The sequence below is a fragment of the Zingiber officinale genome, chromosome 5A (assembly GCF_018446385.1).
Source record: "Zingiber officinale cultivar Zhangliang chromosome 5A, Zo_v1.1, whole genome shotgun sequence".
NCBI classification, from domain to species: domain Eukaryota; kingdom Viridiplantae; phylum Streptophyta; class Magnoliopsida; order Zingiberales; family Zingiberaceae; genus Zingiber; species Zingiber officinale.
The window spans coordinates 113,499,370-113,525,165 of NC_055994.1; the positions used below are offsets into that span (position 1 = coordinate 113,499,370).

General features: G+C 33.6%; 1 protein-coding gene across 3 annotated transcripts in view; it reads right to left on the minus strand.

Moving 5' to 3' along the window:
* The window catches only part of LOC121981408 (DNA polymerase I A, chloroplastic-like), a 60,884-nt gene that overhangs the window by 6,639 nt on the left and 28,449 nt on the right, over positions 1-25,796 (minus strand). For all 3 annotated transcript variants that reach the window (XM_042533902.1, XM_042533901.1, XM_042533903.1), the window contains 4 exons: positions 21,724-21,816; positions 21,454-21,648; positions 10,715-10,807; positions 10,406-10,618 (listed from right to left, as the gene is read on the minus strand). In XM_042533902.1, the coding sequence (XP_042389836.1) occupies positions 10,406-10,618; positions 10,715-10,807; positions 21,454-21,648; positions 21,724-21,816 (594 nt within the window). The remainder of the gene's footprint in view (positions 1-10,405; positions 10,619-10,714; positions 10,808-21,453; positions 21,649-21,723; positions 21,817-25,796) is intronic.

Genomic DNA, 25,796 nt, shown 5'->3' on the forward strand with positions numbered 1-25,796 from the left:
GATTTGGATCCATTGGACTAGAAATCGTCTTACACCCCATGTTCCCTATTTCAGCTAAAAGATCGGTCATATATTTCTACTGAGAAATAAATATTCCTTTGGTAGAGAGATTGTTTTAGACCCTAAAGAGTCTTCCGCAATTTACATACTATGTTATCATTATCCCTTGCAAATCCTAGTGGGAGGTTTATATAAATTCCATCTAAATCTCCATGAAAAATGAATTCTTCACATCATACTATAAGAGTTGCCAGTCGAAGTGTGCAACAAAAGATAGTACAACTATGGTAGTATTCATTTTTGTAACTGGAATACTCCTGATAATCTACCCCATAAGTCTAAGTATAACCTTTTGCCACCAACCTAACTCTCTATCTCTCAAGAGATCCATTTGCTTTGTATTTTGGTATAAAAATCCACTTATAATCCACAATGTTCTTCCCCTTTGGCTTCTCAACAACCTTCCATGTCTCTTATTCTTTTCTAACACATCCATTTCCTCCCTCATGGCATCCCTCCATTCTCCTTTTTACAATGCCTCAGAAATAGTATTTGGGAATAGTTATAGTATTTAGATTCACAATGAATCTTTTGTGAGTTAGTGATAGATGTTTAAGAGAAACATAGTGAGATAGAGGGTAGAGAGGGTGTTTAGTGCATTCTCTAGTACTTATTCTAACAACAATGGGAAGGTCAAGACTATCTATCAGATCTTACCATGATCCAAGTATTAGGGTCGGAGGTTTGTGGTTGAGGTTCTTAGACTTGTATCGCTTTTGGAGCTGCCTTTCTCCTTAAATACACTTGAGGAATACTTAGAGTATCACAAGAAACACTAGATGGAAAGGAAGAGGTGACTCTCTAGATGGAATAGGAATAGAAGGTGATTCGGTACGAACTTGAGTAGGAGGAAGATCAAAAGCATTAATGGGTTCAAATGACTCAGAAATGCTATCTTTTGTCACTGAAATCTCCCCTGGGGATAGGACTTGGAGAAGAACAAGGTATGTTCAAAAAAGGTAACATGGAAATGTAAAACTTTTGAGATGAAGGGTGGTAACACTTCTACCCTTTTTGAGTGGATAAGTATCCAAGGAAGACACATTTGATGGCATGAGGATTTAGTTTACCTCGTAGTGGACCATGGATATAGACAAAAGCAATGCACCCAAAAATCCTAAGAGAAAGTTCATTTGTGGCTCGGAAATGCGGATAAAAATTATTGAGGAGTTGCATAGGACTCTTATTATCTAAGACACATGAGGAAAGTCTGTTTATCATGTATGTGATATTAAGAATAGTCTCTCCCCGATAAAATTTAGGGATATTGTTGTGGAAAAGAATGAGAGTAGTGTTGAGTAAATGTTCATTTTTCCTTTTTGTTATTCCATTCTTTTGAGGTGTATCAACACAAGACGAATCATGAATAATCCCCTAAGATTGGAAGTAAGAGGATAAGGTTTGGTTGAAATAATATCTAGCATTATCAGTCCTAAAGCTTTTGATTTTCACTCCAAACTGATTTTGAATCATTGAGTGAAAATTAGGAATAATAATACTGACATCAGATTTTTGTTTAAGGAAAAATAATCATGTAACCCGAGTACAATCATCAATTAAGGAGATAAATCATCGAGCCCTAGAAACATGGGAATATTAGAAGGATCTTATATGTCACTATGAATTAAATGAAAAAGAGTAGAACTTCTTTTATTGGTAATAGGAAAGAGTACACGAGAATGTTTTGCCAATTCGCAAACATAAGAAACATCCAATCCTTAAAAAAGATGAGAAAACATGGCCTTTAAAACTCTAAAAGAGGGATGACCAAAACATTTGTGATACAACCAAATGTTATCTTTATTGGAAAAACTATTAAAGGACAAAGATAAATTATTCTTCTTAGTGAATTCAAGGTAGTAAAGGCCACTATGTTTCTTAGCAAGTCCAATCCTCCTCCCCGAGTCTTGATCTTGGAAAACACAATAAGGAGAAAAAATGGCATGACAGTAAAGTTTAGTAGTTAATTTTTGAATGGAAATAAGGTTGGAGACAGTTTTAGTACATGAAGGATGTTTTTAAGGATAAGGCTAGGGGTAAGGTGAACATTTCCAAAACCAGCAGTCGCTAAAGATCCATTGGCTACTACAATTTTTCTGTTACTTGGACTGGGGTTATAAATGTTGAAATTTTGAGAATTGAGAGTCATGTGGTCCGTGACACCGAAGTCTATTATCCATGAGTTATCAAAAAAACTGTTTGAGGTATTCATACACAAAAAAAGTGAGGAAATACATAAGAGAATAAAAGAGCACACGCCAGATGATTTATTAAGATAACCTAACAATCCTCGAAGTTTCTCAATTTCTATATTGTTGAATCCGCCTAGGAAATGCAGAATTGGCCATGATGAAGAAATATAGAAGCAAAGAATTAGCAATGAAAGCTTAATGCTCTAATACCATATGGAAAGAATTGATATCTCCAAATTGTATTACATTCAGAATGAGAACACTCATTTATACAAAATTACAATAAGAGAGAATAGGAAACTAATTATTTTGTACATATGAAATTAATATCTTTCTAACTGCATTCCTTGATTTCCTACTATGTTCTCACAGCTGTTACTATTTATAGGTGTTCAAACTGTCACAGTTGTTCGACACAACTATTTATTCAGTACAAGTTGTTCGACATAGCTATTTATTCTGTACAAGTTGTGAAAGTTGTTCATAGTTGTTCGACGGTATCCTATTATATTCATCTTTAATAAATCTTATTTTAATAAGATCTCTTGTCTTCCTCTCTCATTTTAGCTATTCTATAAATGTTCTTTTCCTCTTCTTTTATATCCAATTTTCAATATAAGCATTCAAATTCCTCTTCTTTTGTATCCAATTTTCAATATACGCATTCAAAAATTCCATTTTTGTCATCAATCACGGCTCTAAGCCTCTTTCTTGGCTATTGTATATTTTTTAAAATTTTCCTCGTTCTTACAAGTATATAATACCTTATAGGTTGTTCGTTTTTCCATTGTTCCTATACTTTCTCATTTCACCATCAAGACTCTTTATTTGGTAGTGTGCGTCCCTTTGACTCGCTGAGTGTACTTTTGGCTAGTATTTTCAACTTTAATATCATCTTATCCCATATCATATTCGAGTCGTTGTGGATTTCTCTTAATACTTGTACTCCTATCCTCTCCTTAAAATGTTTTGTTTTTCATCCTTTAACATTCACTACTTGATTTTAGAAGTTGTGCACATTTTCCTTCTATTGATACTATATTTAAGGAGAATATTCAATACTACTAACTTATGTTGGATAGTTAAGTTTTCTCAAGGAATGATCTTGTAATCTTTACAAATCTTTCTATCTTTCTTCCTAATCATAAGAAAGTCGATTTACGACCTATTTTTTTCACTTTTAAACGTAACTAAGTGTTTTTCTCTTTTTTTTTTTAAAATGTATTAGATAGTATAAAGTTATATAAAATCACAAAATTCAATATAATTTTTTCTTCTTCATTTCTTGTTACAAACTCATAATCTCCATGGACTCTATCATATTCCTCATGTTTCACTCTTACATATCCATTTAGATCTCCAATCATTTCGATTGGTAGAATATTTTGTAATACCTCATCTAGATCATCCCAACACTTAGATTTGGTGTCTTCTTCTAATCCTACTTAAGGTGCATATATGCTAATTGCATTAACAATTTCTTTCATCACTAATATCTTGAGGTTATAATCATATCCCCTTTTATACTACTATTTTATCCTACTTCATTTATTGTTTTACTCATTCCTATGTACCATAACTTAAAACTCAAATTCTTTATGATCTTTGCCTTCTCTTCTACCCATTTTGTCTCTTGTACACATAAAATGTTAATTTTTCTCATAATCATCATGTCTACTAACTCCATTACTTTACTAATAAGTGTTACTAGGTTTCATATTTCAAATCTTAGACAATTAATTTTCCTATTATATTTATTCTTATCCAATATATGGTGTGAAAACTCTTAAATATTTAACACTACATCAAAGTTCTTATAGAGACATAGCAAGCCTTATCAAGACTTTACAGTTGGACCCTACAACGAGTTCCTTCCAGCGAAGGATCTAACATTAGCACAATAGTTTGATGGATCCATTCACTAAACATTTGTCTAAAAGTCAACGCTACAGACAATCTAACACGCAACCCTTGTCCTTTTTTATCCAAGCTTGGGATTGGCATTGACGGATTTATATAACAAAATACCTTATATTAAGTAAAATATTGATTCATCAACACATTCCTTTAAGAGGTAACAAGCACATATGATTTCATGGATGATGCTTTGTGAAGCACACTAAAGAATCTATCATTACATAAAATTTCATAAGTAAAAAACATGTGTATTTAGTTCATAATAAAAAAATTTAAATATCACAATTAACTTAGACTAAGTGACTTAAGGATCATGAATCAAAAGGATGACTAAGAGAATAGGCAAAAGTAATGCTTGAACCACTGGCAAAGTGAATGTAATATAGCAAGGATTAAAATTTCGGCCCGTACCGAGGTTTCAGTCCTGGATCGGAACGATACAATTTCGGTATTGTATCATGCTGTGCCAATATAGTTTCGGTATTTTTTAAATATAAAATATAAAAAAAAAAAACAACCCGATGCACGAAGCTCCCGTTATACGGGATCCCGAGGAAGGATCCATTGTACGCAGCCTTACTCTGCTTTTTGCAAGAGGTTGTTTCCAAGATTCGAACTCATGACCTTTTGGTCATAAAGCAATAACTTTACCGTTGCGCTAAGGCTCACTTTCTTTTTAAATATATAATATATTAATTAAAAAAATATTTAACATAAATATTTTTAAAAATAAAAAATAGATATATAAAAATAATCTTTAAAAAAAAGGAAAAGATATGAAAATAGATAAATAAATAAATAAAAATTTTATTATAATTTTTAAATTAAAATAAATGAAATATAAAATTAATTAGATAATTTTATTAGAATTTAATAAAGACTCTTTAGATTATTTCCATCATAGCTAGAAGTTGAATAAAATAATTAACCTAAGTTTAATTTAAAAAAATCCGAAATCCGACACCACTCCCAAGCTCGCACAACTTCGGTGTTATTGCGGGGTTGCGTGACTCCTCAGCCATGGTCGCAGGGATCGGGTGACTCCTCCGACGTGACTACGATGGTCGTGCGACCCCTCTACAGCGGTCGCAGGGTGGCGCGACGCCTCCGCGACGATAGCGAAAGGGTTATGCGACCCCTTCGCTGCTATTGCGGGGTCGAGCAACCCCTTCGCTGCGACCACGGGGTCGCGCAACACGTCGCAACTGTCATGGGTCTGGTGCCAGTGTCAGATGTCAAGCGGAATGAGATGTTTCGCCCATTTCAACCGTCTGGGCACGACACTTTAAACCATGGATTATAGTACCAGTTTGAATGAAGTAATTGCACCTATACTATTACTACTACTTTAACGTCAATGATTCAATTTTAATTGCACCTTGGTTAAAATGATTTCGTTAAAGTCACTTAGGTCTTTGATGTATCCTAGGTTGATTAGTTCAAGAATCTATGAACTCATAGTTGTTAAAAGGAGGTTCACATTATAAATTACTTAGGTGAATTTTCATATTAAGAATCATAGCTGACTAAAAATTGAAATAAAAAATTATACAATATGTTAAATGAATTATAGTTTATTTAAAATAAGTTTAATATACATATATATAAAAAGTAATATAATATTCATTTAATAGTATAATAATATTATTCATTTTGATGTTAGTGCAACAAGAATACATATTCATATCTAATTTTATATTATTAAATCCTCATGTATATTATTAATTATTCCAATATATGTTACGCTAATACTTTTATAGAATTCTACAATAAATTCCGCTCCATCATTAGTTTTTTTTAGATCAACAGTTATCATTTGTAAAACTTACTTCTTTTCGAGAAACTTTTCAATCACTTGTAAAAGAAGATATATAACTTCTATTGTTGACCTTTCAAATATAAATCCAAATTGATTTTCTATCATTTTGATCTCCTTAGTCTTTTTTCCATCACACTTTCCCAAAATTTCATCATATGACTCATTATTGAATAATTAATAAAGGAATAGAGTACTTATCCTCCAATAATCAACTTTTGATGCTTCTATAATTCGCACAATATTTGTATGTCTTCTTTATTTTTATATAAGGGAATAGAGTACTTATCCTCCACTAATCAACTTTTTATTATTTTCAACATCATGTTAAATTAAAATATCATCTAATCCAATCATTTTTCTATTTTATATCTCATTTAATGTGAATTTTAAATTTTCTAATAAAAATTTAATTTTTCATATATTTTTTTACCTACTTAAATTTTTTAAGCTAAGTTGGTTACTAAACCTTCATTAAAAGTTAATGAAAATATTTATTCCATTGCTTCTTTATTTCCTCATCCTTCATTAGGTATGCTATTGGATTCATCTTTAATGAATCTTATTTAGGTGAGATCCTTATTTTTCTCTCTCTCGCTTAAGCTATTTTATAGATGTTTCTTTTTCCTTTTTTTTTGTATCAAGTTGTAGACACAAGCATATTGTTGGCTTCACTCATTACTTTGAAATATAAAGATAAGGTTATATCAAAGATTAACTTTAAATTCATATTTTGTTTACATTAGTCATGAATGAACTCACTAGACACGTTACCAAGGTGCATTTTGTTTGCAGATGACCTTGCATAGGGATGTAAACGAACCGAATCGAGCCGAACAGTATTAGGCTCGAGCTCGGCTCGTTTAAGTTATATTCAGCCTCGAGCTCGGCTCGAGCTCGAATCGAACTTTTATTACAAGGCTCGAGCTCGGCTCGTTTTGGAATTATCAAGCTTGCGAACAGTACGAGCTCAGCTCGTTATTAGCTCGATTATCATAGTTAACGAGCCTAATTCGTTAAGCGAGCTCGGGCTCGTTTTCGGGCTTATTTTAGAGCTCATTTTTTTGGCTCGTTTTAAGGTTCGTTTTAGAACTTGTTTTTTGACTCTTTTTAGAGCTCGTTTTTTGGCTCGTGAGACTACAAACGAACATGTTTGCGAGCTCACGAGCCAAATATCCTTAAGCTCGAGCTCGGCTTGATAAAACTGTCGAGCTCGAGCTCGGCTCAATAAGATAAACGAACGAACTCGAACAAGCTTTTTATCGAACCGAGCTTCGAATAACTCGCGAACCGTTTGGTTCATTTACATCCCTAACCTTGCGTTCATCGATGAGACATGTGAAAGAGTAAATGATAAGCTTGAATCTTGGTTGGAAACACTGGAAGTAAAAGGTTTTAGACTTAATAAAGGTAGAATATATAGAATTTAAATTTAGTAGTAGTAGGCATATAAATTGTTAAGATAGGATAAATGCTAAGAAAGGGCGGAAGTAAATATAGATGCTGAAGTAGACGATGATGATTGTCAAGTAGAGGGAGATTTTTCTAAAAAGAAGTCAAAGCACCTCAGGCTTATTAATAAATGGGCATCCGCAATCGGCCCAACAAAGGCAAGACAACAAAACATAAATGATGTATTGAGGTTAAAGTTTACAAATGGTGTGCATGAGTACCTTGCAAGATGGGTTTATGAGGCGAGGGTTCCTTTTTATGCAATTTACAATCAAAGATTTAGACAATTTGTAGAGACGGTTGGCCAATTCGACTCATTCGACTCAGGCTACAAACCTCCAAGTCAATATTTTCTAAGAGAGACACTTTTAAAGCAAGAAGTTGAGAGGACCAAATTATTTCTAAAAAAGCATAAAGTATAATGGATGAAAAATGAATATTCAATTATGACCGATGCATGGACGGATCGCAAGAGGAGAAGCATTATGAATTTATATGTTAATTGCAAATTAGGCACTTTCTTGGTTCTATTGAAGAATCCATGGAGGCACACACCAGGGCTTACATCTTCGAGTTTGTGGAAAAATACATTAATGAAATTGGTTCTCAACATGTTGTTCAAGTAGTGATGGACAATGCGACAAACAATATAACGACGGTGGAATTGTTGAATGTTACACAACCTCAAATTTTTTAACCTCTTGTGTGACTCATACAATCAACCTCATACTTGAAGCAAATAGAAAGCTATCCAAGTTTAACGGTATGCTTATGAAAGCAAAGGGCCTATCAATATTCATCTATGCACATCATAGAACTTTGGTTATTATAAGGAAATATACCAAGAAGAGGGATATTGTGAAGTCCAAGGTGATTAGATTTGCTACTTCATTTTTGACCTTAGAAAGTCTCAAAACAAGAAATATCAATTGAGACTTATGTTTACATCAAGTGGAGCAAAACAAAATTAAGTAGTGTGAAGGGGAAAGAGGCAACGTAACCAATATCTCTTTTTGGAATGGTGTTTCTTTGGATTTGAATGTTTTCACCCCTTTAGTGAAAGTTTTACGCCTTATTGACGGTGACAAAAAACCTTCAACGGCCTTTGTATTTGGTGCACTTAAACAAGTCAGGGAAGAAATTAGAAAGACATTCACAAAGGAAGAAAATGTCACCCCTATTTTGAAGATTATTGATGAGAAATCTAAAGATAGACTTGATAGTCCTTTGTATCGTGCCGCTTACTTGTTGAATCTGGTTTTTTAATTCGAAGATCCAAGCATACAAAATGGCACTAATGTTATGAATAAGTTCTTGAATTGTGTTTAGAGAATTTTTCTCATTGACGAGATCATGCAATCCACCATTTCTAACGATGAATTGTTGAAGTAACTGAGTAAATCCGAAAACTTTGGAAGAAAAATGGCGGTCGCAACATATGAGAAGGTGGATGCGTACCATGACTTTAATTCGGATACATCTCTTTCCTTTATTTCTATTCACTAACATGCATGTCTCTTTTACCTATTTTTTGGTTTATTATTTTTTTTTTTTTTTTTTGCCTCTTTACTTTTTTAAAGTTGGATGGTGGTCCAATTATGGTGGTGACACTTCAAACATACAAAAAAAAAAGCAATGAAATTTCTTTCTTTGACAAGTAGTTCATCTGGGTATGAAAAAATTAGACTCAATTTGAAGGAGTAAGTAGTATTCATAAATTATGTTATTTATCCTTGCATTTTATTAATTTTTAATAATTTTCTAATTGTTTAAATACATACTAAGAAGAGGAACAAACTCGAGATATCAAGATTGAATGAACTTGTATATGTCAAATTCAACGTCAATCTTATAAAGAAGAGTAAAAGAGAAATAGGTAGATATTTGCTTCTATCCTCTCATGCTAGTAAAGCTCAAGGTTGGCTTGTTGATGGTGGTAATGAAGATGAGGTCGAACGGGGTTCGAAACTTACTTGGAGAATGATGGCGGAGGCCTCGGGAGCGAATGAAGTACTACAACCAAGGAAGAGTACAAGGAAGATCCCTATTAGAGAACTTGATAAGGATTTAGATACATCAGAGAAGGAGAATGAAGATGTTGATTTTGAGTTCGATGATCAAATTACGAATGGAGTTGATGATGCATGTGGAGAGGATTTAGAAGATTAGTTATATTTAATCTAGTCCTTGTTGGTTTGTTATCGTATTGAATTGAAACTTTGAATTTTAAACTTAGACTTTTGGTAAAAGTAATGATATTACTTTTTTAATATTAATATGGTGATGAATCTTTATTAATTATATTGTTAGTTGCATTTATATATTTATTTGTACCTATATAAATTGTATTGTATTGTATGAAGCTTATTTATACATATACATCACTTAATTATATATATTACATAAAAAATGATGACTATTTATATTATTATTTATAAAAAAGTGTTAAAAATAAATAAATCAACCGCCTAGGCGATAGGCGGTCATTGACCGCTCCGCCACCGCTTACCGTCACATTTACAACACTAGTAATGGATATTGTAAATGAATATTCCATCAATAAACATTTTTATCATTTTGACACTACTTTTGCCATCTTAATCAACGGTTTTATAGTCCTTTGGAAGAAACTAACAGTAAGATATCGCCCTTGTCGAAAGTTCTTGAGCCCACATAAAATAAAATTCCATTTCAAGAGGTGATAACTATGAAATATTAAATTGTCCAGTACTTCAAAAATGGAGCATTTTTTCCTCACAAATGGTACATCTGTAAGGATTCACCTTGATGTCAATTCAAGCCACTTTTATCAGTATATTAATCTCCCTAACATTTAGGAAATGATACAGGGCAAAACCAATCAGTTGTTTCTACGAGAAAATTTCCAAGAAAAGGATAAAGGTTTCGATATCCTTCTACCTTATAAATCATCCAAGGATATACTAAACACTAAGATAGGGAAAAATACCTGAACTGGAGTATTAATAGCCATTCGATCAATGTGAGCCCTCTGAGCATTTCCAGCATTCACCAAAGAAGGAAAATGGCGTGATCGCCCAAGTAATGTCTTGACAAATTTGTTATTTCTAGCTTCCATTTTTTGTTGATTTTGCCAATGTAAAACCTCTTCCCTCCCTTTGTACCACAAATTGATTGTCTCTTCAGCTTCCCTAATGGGAATCTATTCACAAAGTAATACAGGGACAAATGCTTCATAGATGATCAAATTAGGTAATCAACCAAAATAAAATGGCTATTCACACTACTCAGATATTACCTTCCAATCATGAGAAATTCCAAGAGGAGTTTTGCCATACGCAATAGAGAAATTAAGCAACTTAGCCCTCTTCCTTTCAGCAGCAAATACATCCTATAATCAATGTAAGGAGACAGTTATATGAGGGCAAATCCTCTGGACCGCTTTTTGCGGTCCAGGGGATGGTCCCTTGGCATGGATTGGTGAAATGAATGGTCCTCATTCACAAAATAGGTGGGGATCATTCATCCCCATCAATCCATATCAAGGGACCATCCCCTGGACCGCAAAAAGCGGTCCAGAGGATCTGGGCTGCAGTTATATGGGATCTTTTACCCTGCACAATCTAATGGTTCTGCATAATATCATAAGAAATTTAACTTTATGCTCCGCTAAGTTATAATCAATAGCTCAATAGTCAATCTGAAAATAATTAGCATCCTAACAGAAAAACTCAAAATAAATAAGCAATTGAACTAACATAGAAAAACTATATTTGTTATGGAGCCAAATGCACAATTTTAGCTAACGTCTTCAATAGTTGCAGCATACCCCACGAGAGTGTAAAAGTTACTGCTCTCTGGTTCCAAGAGATTGTATGGCATTCTAGTGTAGTAGTCGCACTTGATAACCATATTAAAGGAGATTTATAAGCTTTGATTAGCAACTCACCATAACTTAGATTAAACATATTTGGGCTAATGATTGGGACAATAAAGTTAATAAGAAAAGAAAGTTCATCTAAAACGTTTGTTAAAATTGGTAATACATCAAACTTTATTGTAGGTTTGATGATGTATTTGAAAAGAAATGCATGTATTAAGATGGAAGGACCACTAGGCATTACATGTTAATTTAAGGATGATTATGAATTATGGACTAGACTTTGGATCTTGACGAGGACCTAAGCATTAAGTGAGACCATCACAAGTAAAACACATTAAATTGTGAACCAATACACCTACTTTATAAGGTTAAATAGATGAACTAAACAGTTTGAGACTAGTTGGGCAGAACAAAGTAATAGATCAATTCTCTCATATGAGTGAGCATTATTAATTATTACCAAGATTGATAGAATTGGTTGTAGAAACATACCAACACTATTCTAAACCACACGTCAATGGGGTTCACTAATTTAGGAAGAGGAAACAGTAGGGGCAGCGAGGAGGATGCATTGACAACAGACATAAAACAGCAGGTTCTTATTTGATTATCAAGCTTCTTTAATATTTTTTATGAAGGGGAGTCTTGACGCAACGGTAAAGTTGTTGTCATGTGACCAAAAGGTCACGGATTCGAATACTGGAAATAGCCTCTTGCAAAAAGCAGGGTAAGACTGTGTACAATGGATCCTTCCCCGGGACCCCACATGGTGGGAGCTTCGTGCACCGGACTGCCCTTTTTAATATTTTTTATCTACCTCACTTTCTCTGCCCAGTTCTTCCGGCTGCATGGTCTCACCTTTTGCTTTTGTTTTTGCTTTTGCCCAGTTCTTCCGTGCACGTCTCTTCTCCTGTTGCTGTGTTTTCTCTTCTCCTTGCTGCGTTTTCTCTTTCTGGCACAAGCTAGAGATCCTTTCTCATACTTGTTGGTTCCAATGAAACAGATGCAGATGCATACTGCATGCGTTTTCTGCTGTTTGGATTAGCCGTAAGCTCATCTTTCACCAAATTAGTTTTCTGCTTCTGTCTCCATTTTATTTTCTGCTTCTGTCTTCCATATTAAGCCGTGCACGTTTTATTTTCAACCTCTTCTTTAGCAGAAGATAGTTGCTCTTTCACATTTTCAGAAATCTTCTGTTTCTGCTTCTTCCCAAACACTCCATCCCCTGTTGCTGCGTTTTCTCTTCCCACTGTCGCTGCGTTTTGGTTGATCATCCTTCTCCTGTGGGATAAAAGCTTATGGCTAAGAATAAGTCTTCTATTGTGACGGATGTAGTTCCTGTAATGTCTAAGACCACGGGTCATAAGTTAAATGGTTCGAACTATTTAGATTAGAGTAAGATTGTTTGTCTTTATCTACGAAGTATTGATAAAGATGGACATTTGACTGATGATCCTCCTAACGATAGATACAAAACAAACATGGCTTAGAGAGGATGCTCGCTAATTCCTTCATATTCAAAATTGTATTGATAGTGAGATAATTGGTTCGATCAATCAAGTTAAAGAACTGATGGATTATTTGAAATTTTAATACTTTAGAAAAGGGAATCTCTCCCACATGTATGAGATTTGCAAAGCCTTTTACCGTGTGGAAAAACAAGATTGGCCTCTGATCAATTATTCTATGGCGTTCAAAAAGATATATGAGAAGGTTCAACAATTCTAACGAGAGCATATGGATGTCATGAGCTTCCTTGCTAGGCTATCTCCTGACTTTGAGTCTGTTAAGTCACAAGTTCTCTTTGATTCTAAGGTCACTTCTCTACAAGATGTATTTAATCGCATTCTCTGTACAGAAAGTACTACATCTGTTCCGCTTAGTGGTGCCTTGGTAAGTTGCAATATTAATTATGTGCCTAAAAGATCAACTAGTCACAATGGAAGCAAAGGAAGAGGCTCTCAAGACTTTCAAACTTGAATTTTGGTGGAACTGTGTGTAATTATTATCGTAAGTCAGGTCATACAAAGTTTGAGTGTAGAAAGCTTCACTATAAAAATCAACAAAAACACTTGCCCATATTGTGTTCACTAATAATGTCTCTGATAAATCAATCCTTATTTCTGCAGATGAATTTACCAAATTCTCAAAATATCAGGAATCACTCATGTCATCTCCCTCTGTAACTGCTATTGCTAATTCAGGTAAACAAAACGCATGTCTTCTTTCTTCACACTCCAAATGGGTCATTGAATCTGGTGCCACGGATCATATGACAAGCAACTCTAGTCTCTTTTCTACTTTTCAATCCAAAACTAATACTCATACCGTTACTTTAGTTGATAGGTCTCCATCTTGTGTTCGTGGGTCTAACATTATCAATCCTACCCCTTTGTTTCCTTTATCCTCTATCTTACATTTACCTAATTTATCTTTTAATTTGCTCTCAGTTAGTCAACTAACTCGTAATCCCAACTGTTGCATCACATTTTTCCTAATTATTGCTTATTTCAAGATCTTTTGACGAAAAAAATTATTGATAAAGGACATGAGTATGAAGACCTCTATATTCTTGACACATCGCTCCCAAATTCTTTGGCTTGCTCAAGTGTGACTTCTCCTTTCGAGGCTCATAATAGCTTGGGACATCCATCCATCTCTCCCTCTGCTAAAAAAACTCTATCCACAATGTCTTCATTAAATTGTGAGTCATGTGAGTTTGCAAAACATCACCATCTTAATTCGAATCCTAGAGTAAATAAACGTGTTACTATTCCTTTTAAATTAGTTCATGGTCCTTGTCCTATTTTATCTAAACCTAATTTTACGTATTTTGTTATTTTTGTGGATGATTATTCTCGTATAATTTAGTTATATTTAATGAAAAATCGTTCTGAATTATTTTCTTTGTTTTGTGTCTTTTATACTGAGATTAAAACTCAATTCAAAATATCCATCCGTACTTTGCGAAGTGATAATGCTAAGGAGTGTATGTCTAGTTTATTCCAATCGCATGGGTCAAAATGGCATACTTCATGAAACCTCTTGTGTTGGCACTCCATCCCAAAATGGTATGGCTAAACATAAAAATAAACATCTTGAAACTGTATGGACTCTTTTATTTCAAATAAATATTCCCAAACCTTTTTGAGTTGATGCAAATTCTACAACATATTTTCTCATTAACCGCATGTCATCCTCTGTTCGTCATAGTGAGATCCCTTATAAAATTTGTTTTCCCAATAAGTCATTATTTCCTATTAACCCTAGGATATTTGGTAGCACTTATTTTGTTCGGAATGTTCGTCCACATGTCACTAAATTAGATCTCAAGTCTTTAAAGTGTATCTTCCTTTTATTCTCATCTTCAAAAAGTTATAGATATTATTGTTCCAATATTAACAAATATCTTGTCTAAATTGATGTTACCTTCATGGAAGATATCTTATTTCCCGTCCTTACCTATTCTGACTTGTCAAAAGGAGAATTATGATTTGCTGTTATATTCTATCACATCCTCCGCATCCATCCCGGAACCGGCTCCTATCAAGCCTCCTATTATTCAAGTCTACTCCAGACGTCACCCTCTAGATTCATATCATATACCTACTATTTCATCATCAGATCCAGTATGAGCGATGATCTTCCTATTGTGTTACGCAAAGATAAACGCCAGTGTACTTATCCTACTTTTGTTTCTTATAACAGCTTGTCTCTTCCTCTTGTTCTTTTATTGCTTCACTTGACTCTATCTCTATTCCTAAGACGTGAGGTCATATCTCTAGTTGGAAAGATGCAATGATAGAGGAGATAAATTCTTTAGATGATAATGGTACTTGGGACTTGGTCGATCTACCTTAGGGAAACGAGTCATTGGATGTAAATGGATATTCATAGTTAAAATCAATCTGAATGGGTCATTAAAAGCTCGTCTTGTCGCTAAATGCTATGCTCAGAGCTATGGGGTGGATTATTGTGACACTTTTTCTCCTATTGCAAAGTTGGCATCTATTCGATTGTTTATTTCAATGGTCACTACTCATCATTGGCCTTTACATTAACTAGATATCAAAAATATTTTTCTTCATGGTGATCTTCAGGAGGTGTATATGGAGCAAACTCTTGATTTTGTTACTCAAGAGGAGTCAAGGCAAGTTTGTCGTCTTTGAAAATCTTTGTACGGTTTGAAATAGAGACCTCATGCTTGGTTTGAAAAATTTAGTCAGGTTGTTAAAAAATTTGATATGATGAAAAGTAAGTATAATCATTTTGTGTTCTACAAGAAGTCAACAGCTTGTATCATTCTATTAGTTATATATGTGGATGATATTGTTGTCACTGCAAGTGATACTACTAGAATCTTATCTCTATCTTTCATTCATACTCAATTTCATACGAAAAATTTGGGGATGCTAAAGTATTTCTTAGGTGTTAAAATTATGAGTAAAAAAGGTATATTTCTATCACAAAAAAAATATGTCGTCGACTTATTAACTGAGATAAGAAAATTGGGGGCAAAACCTTGTAGTGCTTCAATGACTTAAAACATGCACATCATAAGAGATGGGGAACTATTTAAATATCCTAAGAGATATCGAAGGTCAGTTGGGAAGTTGAATTATCTTACCGCAACTCGTTCAGATATTGTATATTCAGTTAGTGTTGTCAATCAGTATATGTCACCTCCAAACGTTCATCATTGGCTAGCATTAGAGCAAATTTTGTATTACTTAAAGGAGCGCCCGGACTGGTATCGTATATGAAAATCAAGGGCACACTCATATTGAATGTTTTTGAGATGCAGATTGAACATGTTCCAAAATGGATAGAAGATCTACTTCAGGTTATTATATTTTTTTTTGGGGGGGGGGGGGATTTAATCTCGTGGAAGAGTAAGAACCAAAACATTATGTCACAATCCAGTGCAAAGCCAAGATATAGGTATATGGCACAGTCTGTATGCGAGATAATGTGGCTATATCAACTCTTGACTAAAGACTTAAAATTTCAGTACCAACTAAACTGTGGTGTGATAATCAAACTACTCTTCATATTGCATCGAATCCTGCGTTTCATGAACAAACTAAACACATTAAAATTGATTGTCATTTTATTCGTGTGAAAATTCAACAAAGCTTGATTTCTACAGGATGTGAAGACAGTGAACTTAGGGATATCTTCACAAACGCTTTAAATGGGGTTCGGGTTGATTATCTTTGTAACAAATTGGGTATGATTAATATCTATTCCAACTTGGGGAGTATTATCTATATATTAGTTACCATATATATATATATTTGTTACTATATATATTAGTTAAAACGGCTTTTTACGGAACCAAGTAGGTAACTTTGGGAAATGACGAAATCACGTAGGTAAGTTGAAAAATGACAAAAGCACGTATGCTGTACCGATTTTAACCCTGTTACTGTTCCAGTCGAATCGATTCTTTTACCAGTCGAATCATTTTTTTCATCAGCCGATTTCGATCAAAATTGGCTGATCAGTCAATTTCAGGACCTAGAGATCTCAGAATTATATGAAACCAGTTCCTATGTGCTCGTCTAGTTCTTATGATTATATACATGCCCTCAAACATCAATTTGACCCAATATATTGAGAGCAATGATTTTTTGAACATGAAAAATTAATTCGTGTTCAAAAAATCATTGCTCTCAATATATTAGGTCAAATTGATGTTTGAGGACATGAATATAATCATAAGAACTAGACGAACACATAGGAACTGGTTTCATATCAATCATAGATCGTTTGCCCATCAAACGATTTTTTCCAAAATAGATTTTTTAAAAATTCATCATGAACAGTATTATTTGAAAAAATTAATTCGTGTTCAAACGAATACTGCGCTCAATATATTGTGTCAAATTGATGTTTGAGAGCATTTATAAAGTCAGAAGAATTAGACGAACACATAGAGACCTAGTTTCGTATTATTCCGAGGTCTATAGGTCCATCAGCCGGTTTCGGCTAATTTTGGCCTACAACGACTGATGGACGTAGAGACCTCGGAATAACATGAAATCAATTCTCATGTATTCGTCTAGTTTTCCTGATTATAAAAATGCCCTCAAATATCAATTTGACCCGATATATTGAGAGCAATAATTTTTAGAATAAGAAAATGTGTTTGAAAAATTAATTCATGTTCAAAAAATAATTGCTCTCAATATATCGGGTCAAATTGATGTTTGAGGGCATTTTTATAATCAGGAGAACTAGTTAATTCATGTTCTAAAAATCATTGCTCTCAATATATCGGGCCAAATTGATATTTGAGAGCATTTTTATAATTAGGAGAACTAGACAAACACATAGGAATTGATTTCATGTCATTCCGAGGTCTCTAGATCCATCAACCCGTCCATCAGCCGGTTTTGGCCGAAATCGGCTAATGGATGGATTTTTCGAAAATTGATTCGATTGGAAAGAAAACCAGTCAAATCGATTTCCGATAGATTTTTCAAACAGTTTGGAAATTGATTCGACTGATTTTTTTCTAGTCGAATCGATTTTCGAAAAATCCATCCATCAGCCGATTTCGGCCAAAACCGGTTGATGGACGGACTAATGGACCTAGAGACCTCGAAATGACATGAAATCAATTCCTATGCGTTTGTCTAGTTCTCCTGATTATAAAATGCCCTCAAACATCAATTTGACCCGATATATTGAAAGCAATAATTTTTTAAACCTGAAAATGTGTTCGGAACATTATTCTCAATATATTATGTCAAATTGATATTTGATGGCATAGATATAATCAGGAGAACCAGAGGAACTCATAGGATATGGTTTCACTTCATTCCGAGCACTCTATGTTCATCAATTTGACATGGTTTCACTTGATTCCAAGCACTCTATGGTTTAAAAAATCATTGCTTTCAATATATCGGGTCAAATTGATGTTTGAAACATTTTTCTAATCAAAAGAACTAAACGAACGCATAGGAATTGATTTCATGTCATTCCGAGGTCAAGGTCCATCAGCCAATTTTGGCCGAAATTGATTGATGGATGGAGTTTTCGAAAATCGATTCGACTAGAAAAAAATAAGTCGAATCAATTTCCAAACTATTTGAAAAGTCCATTGGAAATCGATTTGACTGATTTTTTCCAGTCGAATCAATTTTCGAAAAATTCATCCATCAACCGATTTCGGTCAAAAATAACTGATGGACGAGCTAATGGACCTAAAGAGCTCAGAATAATATGAAATCAATTCCTATATGTTTGACTAGTTCTCCTGATTATAAAAATACCCTCAAACATCAATTTGACCCCGATATATTGAGAGCAATGATTTTTTAAATACGAATTAATTTTTCGAACACATTTTCTTGTTCTAAAAATTATTGCTCTCAATATATTGGGTCGAATTGATATTTGAGGGCATTTTTATAATCAGGAAAACTAGACGAACACATGGGAATTGATTTCATGTCATTCCGAGGTCTCTACGTCCATCAGCTGTTTTCGGCCAAAATTAGCCGAAACCGGCTGATGGACCTAGAGACCTCGGAATAATATGAAACTAGATCTCTATGTGTTCGTCTAATTCTTCTGACTATATAAATGCCCTCAAACATCAATTTGACACAATATATTGAGCACATTATTCGTTTGAACACGAATTAATTTTTTAAAAAATAATACTGTTCATGATGGATTTTTAAAAAAATCTATTTTGGAAAAAATCGTTTGATGGGCAAACAATCTATGATTGATATGAAACCAGTTCCTATGTGTTCGTCTAGTTCTTATGATTATATTCATGCCCTCAAACATCAATTTGACCTAATATATTGAGAGCAATGATTTTTTGAACATGAATTAATTTTTCATGTTCAAAAAATCATTGTTCTCAATATATTGGGTCAAATTGATGTTTGAGGGCATTAATATAATCATAAGAACTAGACGAGCACATAGGAACTAGTTTCACATAATTCTGAGATCTCTCTAGATCCCGAAATTACTGATCAGCCGATTTTGATCAAAAACGGCTGATGAAAAAAATGATTCGACTGGTAAAAGAATCGATTGTAACAGGGTTAAAATCGATACAGCATACGTGATTTCGTTATTTTTCAACTTACCTACGTGATTTCGTCATTTCCCAAAGTTACCTACTTGATTCAGTAAAAAACCGTAGTTAAAATATATTTGTCAATTAGGTTAATTATTAATTAGCCTAATTATAGTTTAAATAATTAGCCTAATTGTAGTTTCTTAAAACATATCTCTAGTTTGTATATAAATATGTCTCACTCTTCGTTAAATAAAGTATTCTTTTTATCTTAAATAACAGTCACTATATGTTTTGTGAGCCAATAGTGAGGAATAGTAATCTTCATCCATGCCGACCAAAATGGCTTGACATTTAAAACCTTAAACCCAGCTATATTCATTTGAAAAAGAAAAACTATTCCTTGCTAATTAGAAGACACATCTAAAGATGTAGGTGATAAAGAAAATAAATTTCTCAAAGAATAAAGCAAAGATGAAAATAAAGTAGTTTCTCATATTCAATAGGTAAATCAAGGAAAACTAACGGAGAAACCATATGAATCAAAGTAAATGAGGCAATTGTTCCTTATACTCAAAATTGAGAACCTAAGAAAGAGGCTAATAACTAGCCTAGAAATCAAGTTCTATGCAAAATGCCTCGTTGAGTACCTAACCTCCCCCATATAATGGGTCATTCCGCTAGAGCAAAGCGTCCCCCGTGATTTACCTGCCTGTATGTTGTTGTGGGGTCGGCGATACGGGTCGCTTGGGGTGAGCAATATCACCTTTTGCTCCAATGAAAATTATATTGTTTAATAACTAAGGTTAAATTTAGGGTTAATTTTAAATTCCAAGTTTAAAATGTTTAAAGGTTATTTAAGTATTTTAAAATTTTGTTCTATCCTGTTAGGTACTTTGATCTTTATTGTTTGATTTATAGAGGGTATGGATGTCATACATTTTTCAATTTAATAGCATATTTTCTCTGTGAGTTTTTCGGTTAAAATTGTTCCTAGTGCTATAAGAATCGCAATATATTCAAAGATAGTCCTACCTACTGCGCTGACATTATTGAACCAGTGAATTGACGATACTAGAACCTAGGTGGTTAGAGCTCCAAACACACAGAAAACTTACTACCATTAGTTAAGATAGCAAGCAAAACTTAAAACTCCCCTGTGTAGTAATGGAAGGAAGTTTGTTTTATTTCCATATTCCTCAATCCACTAATTAAGTAGTGTTTTCTAACTTATGAAGTAATATGGGCAGAGCTCTTAACATTTATCATTTTTAAAAAATAATAATCATGCAAGGATGATATCAACAAATCCACTAATTAAGTTATCACATGTCCATATCTGATTTTGTATCTGATAGGCTTCTCTCTATTAAGGTCTGCAATTTGTCTTTTATTGGATTCACATATGCTCTTGTACCAAGTCTCAAATTCTGATTCTTGCAATTTCTATTACATTCTTGAATCAACCCCTAAATAAATCTCAAGATAAAATTGTTGCACTTTTCTATTACCAGTGTCCGCCTAATATGAATGAACCTTTGTAGCACAAAGATAATCCCGCAGGCTGAGAGGCTTGGTCTCCACAAAATACTCATGTGAAGAGCTCTTGCATACTCTGTTTACAATTGTGAAGAGCTCTTGCATCCTCTGTTTAAAATAGCACTGAAGAGCTGTGACAGCACATTAGCACAACGCTAATTAAGGATGCAAGAGCAAGGTCAGATGCCTCAACTAGCAACCTCATGTAACTTGGAGTAATGCGAGGATAATTCCACGAACCTCAACCAACAATATCAAAAGGGATTGCTGACTTCCATCAATCTCATGAGAAAATAATCTTCAGAAAATGTATCATTATTGAGATGATTGAACAACAGTAGGATGGATAGGCCTTATCAACCTCTAAAGACTTGATATGAATCATGAATATCTAGGCTTGTTAGAAATAGAATAACTCAAAATAATAATAAATAAATTCAAATTTATATCATATACTAATTTATTTTACTTGGCTGTATGATTTTTTAGAAATAAAATAAATACTTTCATTTTTTAATTGGAGCGTCCATCCAACAAGAAATGCTTCTTTATCAAGGTGTCTCACCTTTAGTAATGGGACCGGAGGTTCATATTTTGGCAGTTGAGGATGCCACTCAAGCAGTACTTTTTTTTCTTCAACAGCGTCTCGCACATGTGCATATATATTGGTAGCTGTTCTAGAATGGAAATCTCCACCAGCTCTGAAGGCATCCAACATACTTGTACAATTAGCAAGGTGCGCCAGTATCCTAAGCTCCAGCTTCAGATTTTGTTTGAACAAAGATAAGCACGAGTTAGTCATGAGTATGTTTTCACTAGTTATTTAGTTCCTAACCTGTTCATAATCCGCAACAATGAGAGAGTTCGCAGGTTCAGCAATGAAGGCCTGTCGAATTTTGTATCGATCCTTTCCCCGTGCAGGTACAGTCTAATAAGGTAGAAATAGAGAGACAGTAATTATCCTCAGATTAAAAACAGAAAGTCCTTTCATGCTTAAGATCATAAAGGAAATATCACTAAATATATCTGGATGCATGATAAAATAAGAAACGAATTGAAAAAATAATATTGATCTGAAGAAAAGGTTACTTGTAGTCAAGACATTATCAACACATGAAATTTCACAATATCTACTCATAGAATTTAGTAGTTTAATGATAAGAGGGATCATTATCATCCAACCGAAGGATTGTTTACACCTGCCATATCAGAAATGGTTCCATTATAAGCACCATGATATGTATGATTCTGACAGACTCACTCAGCGGGGAGTAACATGTTGATAAATAAATCTAGGATTTTAGGAAATTTAGCCTGAAACCAGAAAAAGAAATCTAAAGAGAGTCGGGCTTGAACTTTTTTAAGTATCCGAATCATGAGAATAAAGAGAATAATGGTTTCAAAAGAGAGACAGCTACTAACAATGGAGTACATAAATATTAACCTTTAAATATTATGGAACTAAATGTGCCTAAGTAAACCAGATTAGACTAAAAAGTTGGAACAGAAAACAAGGAGAGTTCAGTAGCATAATAATTGATTTTAATAGCATATTGAATTAATCAACTTTCCAAACAAACAATAAATTAAGGGAAAGAAAGATAAATAAAGATGAGAGCAAAAAAAAGAGCAAAGGACATGAGAGTTAGAAATTATGTCATCAAAACTTTGCTTACACATGTTGCTTTTGATGAAAGTATATTTGTTCCAAAACATATTTCTCTTGGCATCAATTAATCTAAAGTTACCAAAAAAGGCATAGAAAGGCAAGAGTTGATACGAACATCCAAACCAAGACATTTCACCAGCTCAAATTGGTAGATTGGTCAAGTTGAGAGGGTTAAAATATTATATTATTGTTGATAACAAATAACTATTACATTGTATTTAGGACTAAATTCACAACGCAACCAATAAGTAACAACTTCAATATCTAGTAACTTCAACACTCTTCCTCAAGATGCTGCAAAAATATTATATAAGTTCAGCTACTTAATAAACTAGAAAAAAAAATTACAAAAGCCAAAAAAAAAAAGGAATAGAACTGACCAAATCAGTTAACAATGATGAAGATCAAGATACAATACTAGTGTAGCGGCTTGTGGATGTTGACACAATGCACTAGATCGATCTTCAAAGAGTTGACAACTAGATTAAAGCAAATGCCTTTTATAAGAAAGTGATCTTGAAATATGATGTAGATGACAGTCACCAAAGGACTTAAATAATCTGTCTTTTAAGCAAGATTTACACATGATATTCGTCGATAAAAAAAGTTTATGATAGTCTCAAGGGAAATTATAGAGAAAATTCTAAAAAAAAAGTTAGCATAGCATATATTGAACTAATCAAGGATATGTATCAGGATGTAATACAAGTGTGAAGATTTCAAACGATTAGCTTTAAGCCCCTATCTTTCTACACTCATCATGGATGAAGTCATGGTATCGTGGTGTCAGTTATTTGCATATGATATTATTTTGATAGAGGAGATACGCGAAGGAGTAAATGTTAATCTTAAATCTTGGCGGGAAATGCTAGAAGTGAAAGATTTTAGACTTAGTAGTAAAGACAGAATACATGAAATTGAAGTTTAGCAATATTAAATGTAATGAGATAATTGTTAAGATAAGAGATGATAAGTTGTTTGTAAGTGAGAGCTTTAAGTATTTAGGATCATTTTTGCAAAAGGATCGAGGGATTAACAGAGATGTCCTACAAAGAATAACGCAAGATGGTTGAAATGGACCATAAATTTTAGTACCTTTAAGACTTAAAGTAAAGTTTTACAACACGACAGTTAGACCTGCTATGTTATATGGAGTTAAATGTTAAGTTATGACTCAAGTTACAGAGATAAGGATGTTAAGGTGGATGTGTAGACATAAAAGGATGGACGGGATAAAAAATAAAATTATTAGCGAGAAAGTAAAACTTTGGAAACACGTTTAAGATAGTATAAGGGCAGCCCGGTGCACAAAGCTCCTGCCATGGGAGTCCCGGGGAAGGATCCATTGTACGCAGCCTTACCCTGCTTTTTGCAAAAGGTTGTTTCCAGGATTTGAACCCGTGACCTTTTGGTCACATGGCAACAACTTTACCGTTGCTCCAAGGCTCCCCTTCAAGATAGTATAGACATGTAATGACTAATAAATGCTTCAGTTAGGCGATGTGAACTATAACAAATGTGCACATCAAACGAAGAAAAGGAAAACTAAAAAAATTTGGTTAGCAATAATAAAATAAGATAAAATTTATTTAAATATAAATGATGATATAATAGAAGGGGAGCCTTGGCGCAACGGTAAAGTGTTGTCATGTGACCAAAAGGTCACGGGTTCGAATCCTGAAAACAACCTCTTGCAAAAAGCAAGGTAAGGCTGGGTACAATGGATCCTTCTTCGGGACCCCGCATGGCGGGAACTTCGTGCACCGGGCTGCCCTTTTTTTTTTATAAATGATGATATAATAGAGGATAGAACCTAATACTGTAGAAGAATTCATAAAGCTGACCCCACCTAGTGAGATGAGGTTTGGCTGTTATTGTAGTAACTCTCCCTCAAACTGAAATTCCATAAGATTCATAAGTTTACTATAATGAAATGACAACTTGTGAGAAGCTTCAAAATGAATAAATTAATTGGAAGTCCACCATCTATTGAGACAAGAAGTTAATATTAGGTTTTGTACATCTTGATACATGATATACCACTTTTACTTATCCAAAAAGAAGTTAATATTAGGAGTGGCATCAAGCAAACTATGATATTACTCCTAGAGACAAGGAAGCCAAAGTGGAGACAGTAAAAATTCTAGCATCTTCTCATTAAACAAGAAGAGATAAGAAGAGGACAAGGACATATCTATCTTTTTGAAGTTGCAACCAATGAAGAATGTGATATAATTATTGCAAACATGACTAAGATTAGTGATCTGATCGACAACCTTGTGGATGAGAAATAGCAAATGGATACTGAATTGTCAATCATTTTACTCAAACAAAACCATCAACAAGTAAGTCCTTATCCGACTAAGTGAGATCAACTATATGGATCCTCCTATGTCATTGGACTCGATCCCCTACTATATCCTCATCTATAAAGGGCAACCAAGTGCACGAAACTCCTGTCATACAAGGTCTATTGTACCTTACCTGTATTGTAAGAGGTTGTTTTTGCAACTCGAAACCGTGACCTCCAGATCATACGACAGTAGACAAAACGTAGACAAAAACACGAGATGAATGAGACATGCAATCATGATGGTGAAATTTAAAAACTAGCAATACTTAGTAACAAAAGACGATGAGAAATTTTGAACCAAGATACATATTTCTAATCTTCCATTCTTATTCTTAATTCAAATATCACTATTTTAAAAATAGAAGTATTCCAACTCCTTTTCATTTAAATTATTTTCCAAATTTTGCACTTCGTTATTATGTTGTCATCATGAATTACTCTATTCTTTCTTTTTTTCTTTCTCCTTACTATTTCTCCCTTTCTAAAAGGGGACACTTTCCCCTTAATATGATATTCCCTCTCTTTTTTATCTATTTTTTTCAAAATACATAGGATCTTATGGAATTTGACCAACTAGAATTAACCAAGCTACTAAAACAACTTGGTTGATTTTTTTAGCTTGACCTTGAATGTTATCAAGCTCTTAATTTGAATCTGTTTAGTTGTTTGAAGCATTGACATTTTTAAGCTTGCTTGATTGCTTAGTGAGTTTGATATTACAACATTGTTTGTTCATTTTGAAAGCTTTTTTATTTATTTGTAGGTTTATTTATAAGTTTGATAAAAAGTTTTGTTAAACATTGTTCATGAGCTTTATTTGCTTACATTATTCATGAATAATTTCGTAATTTTTGTACATAAACAATAATGAATTAAACACCTAAAC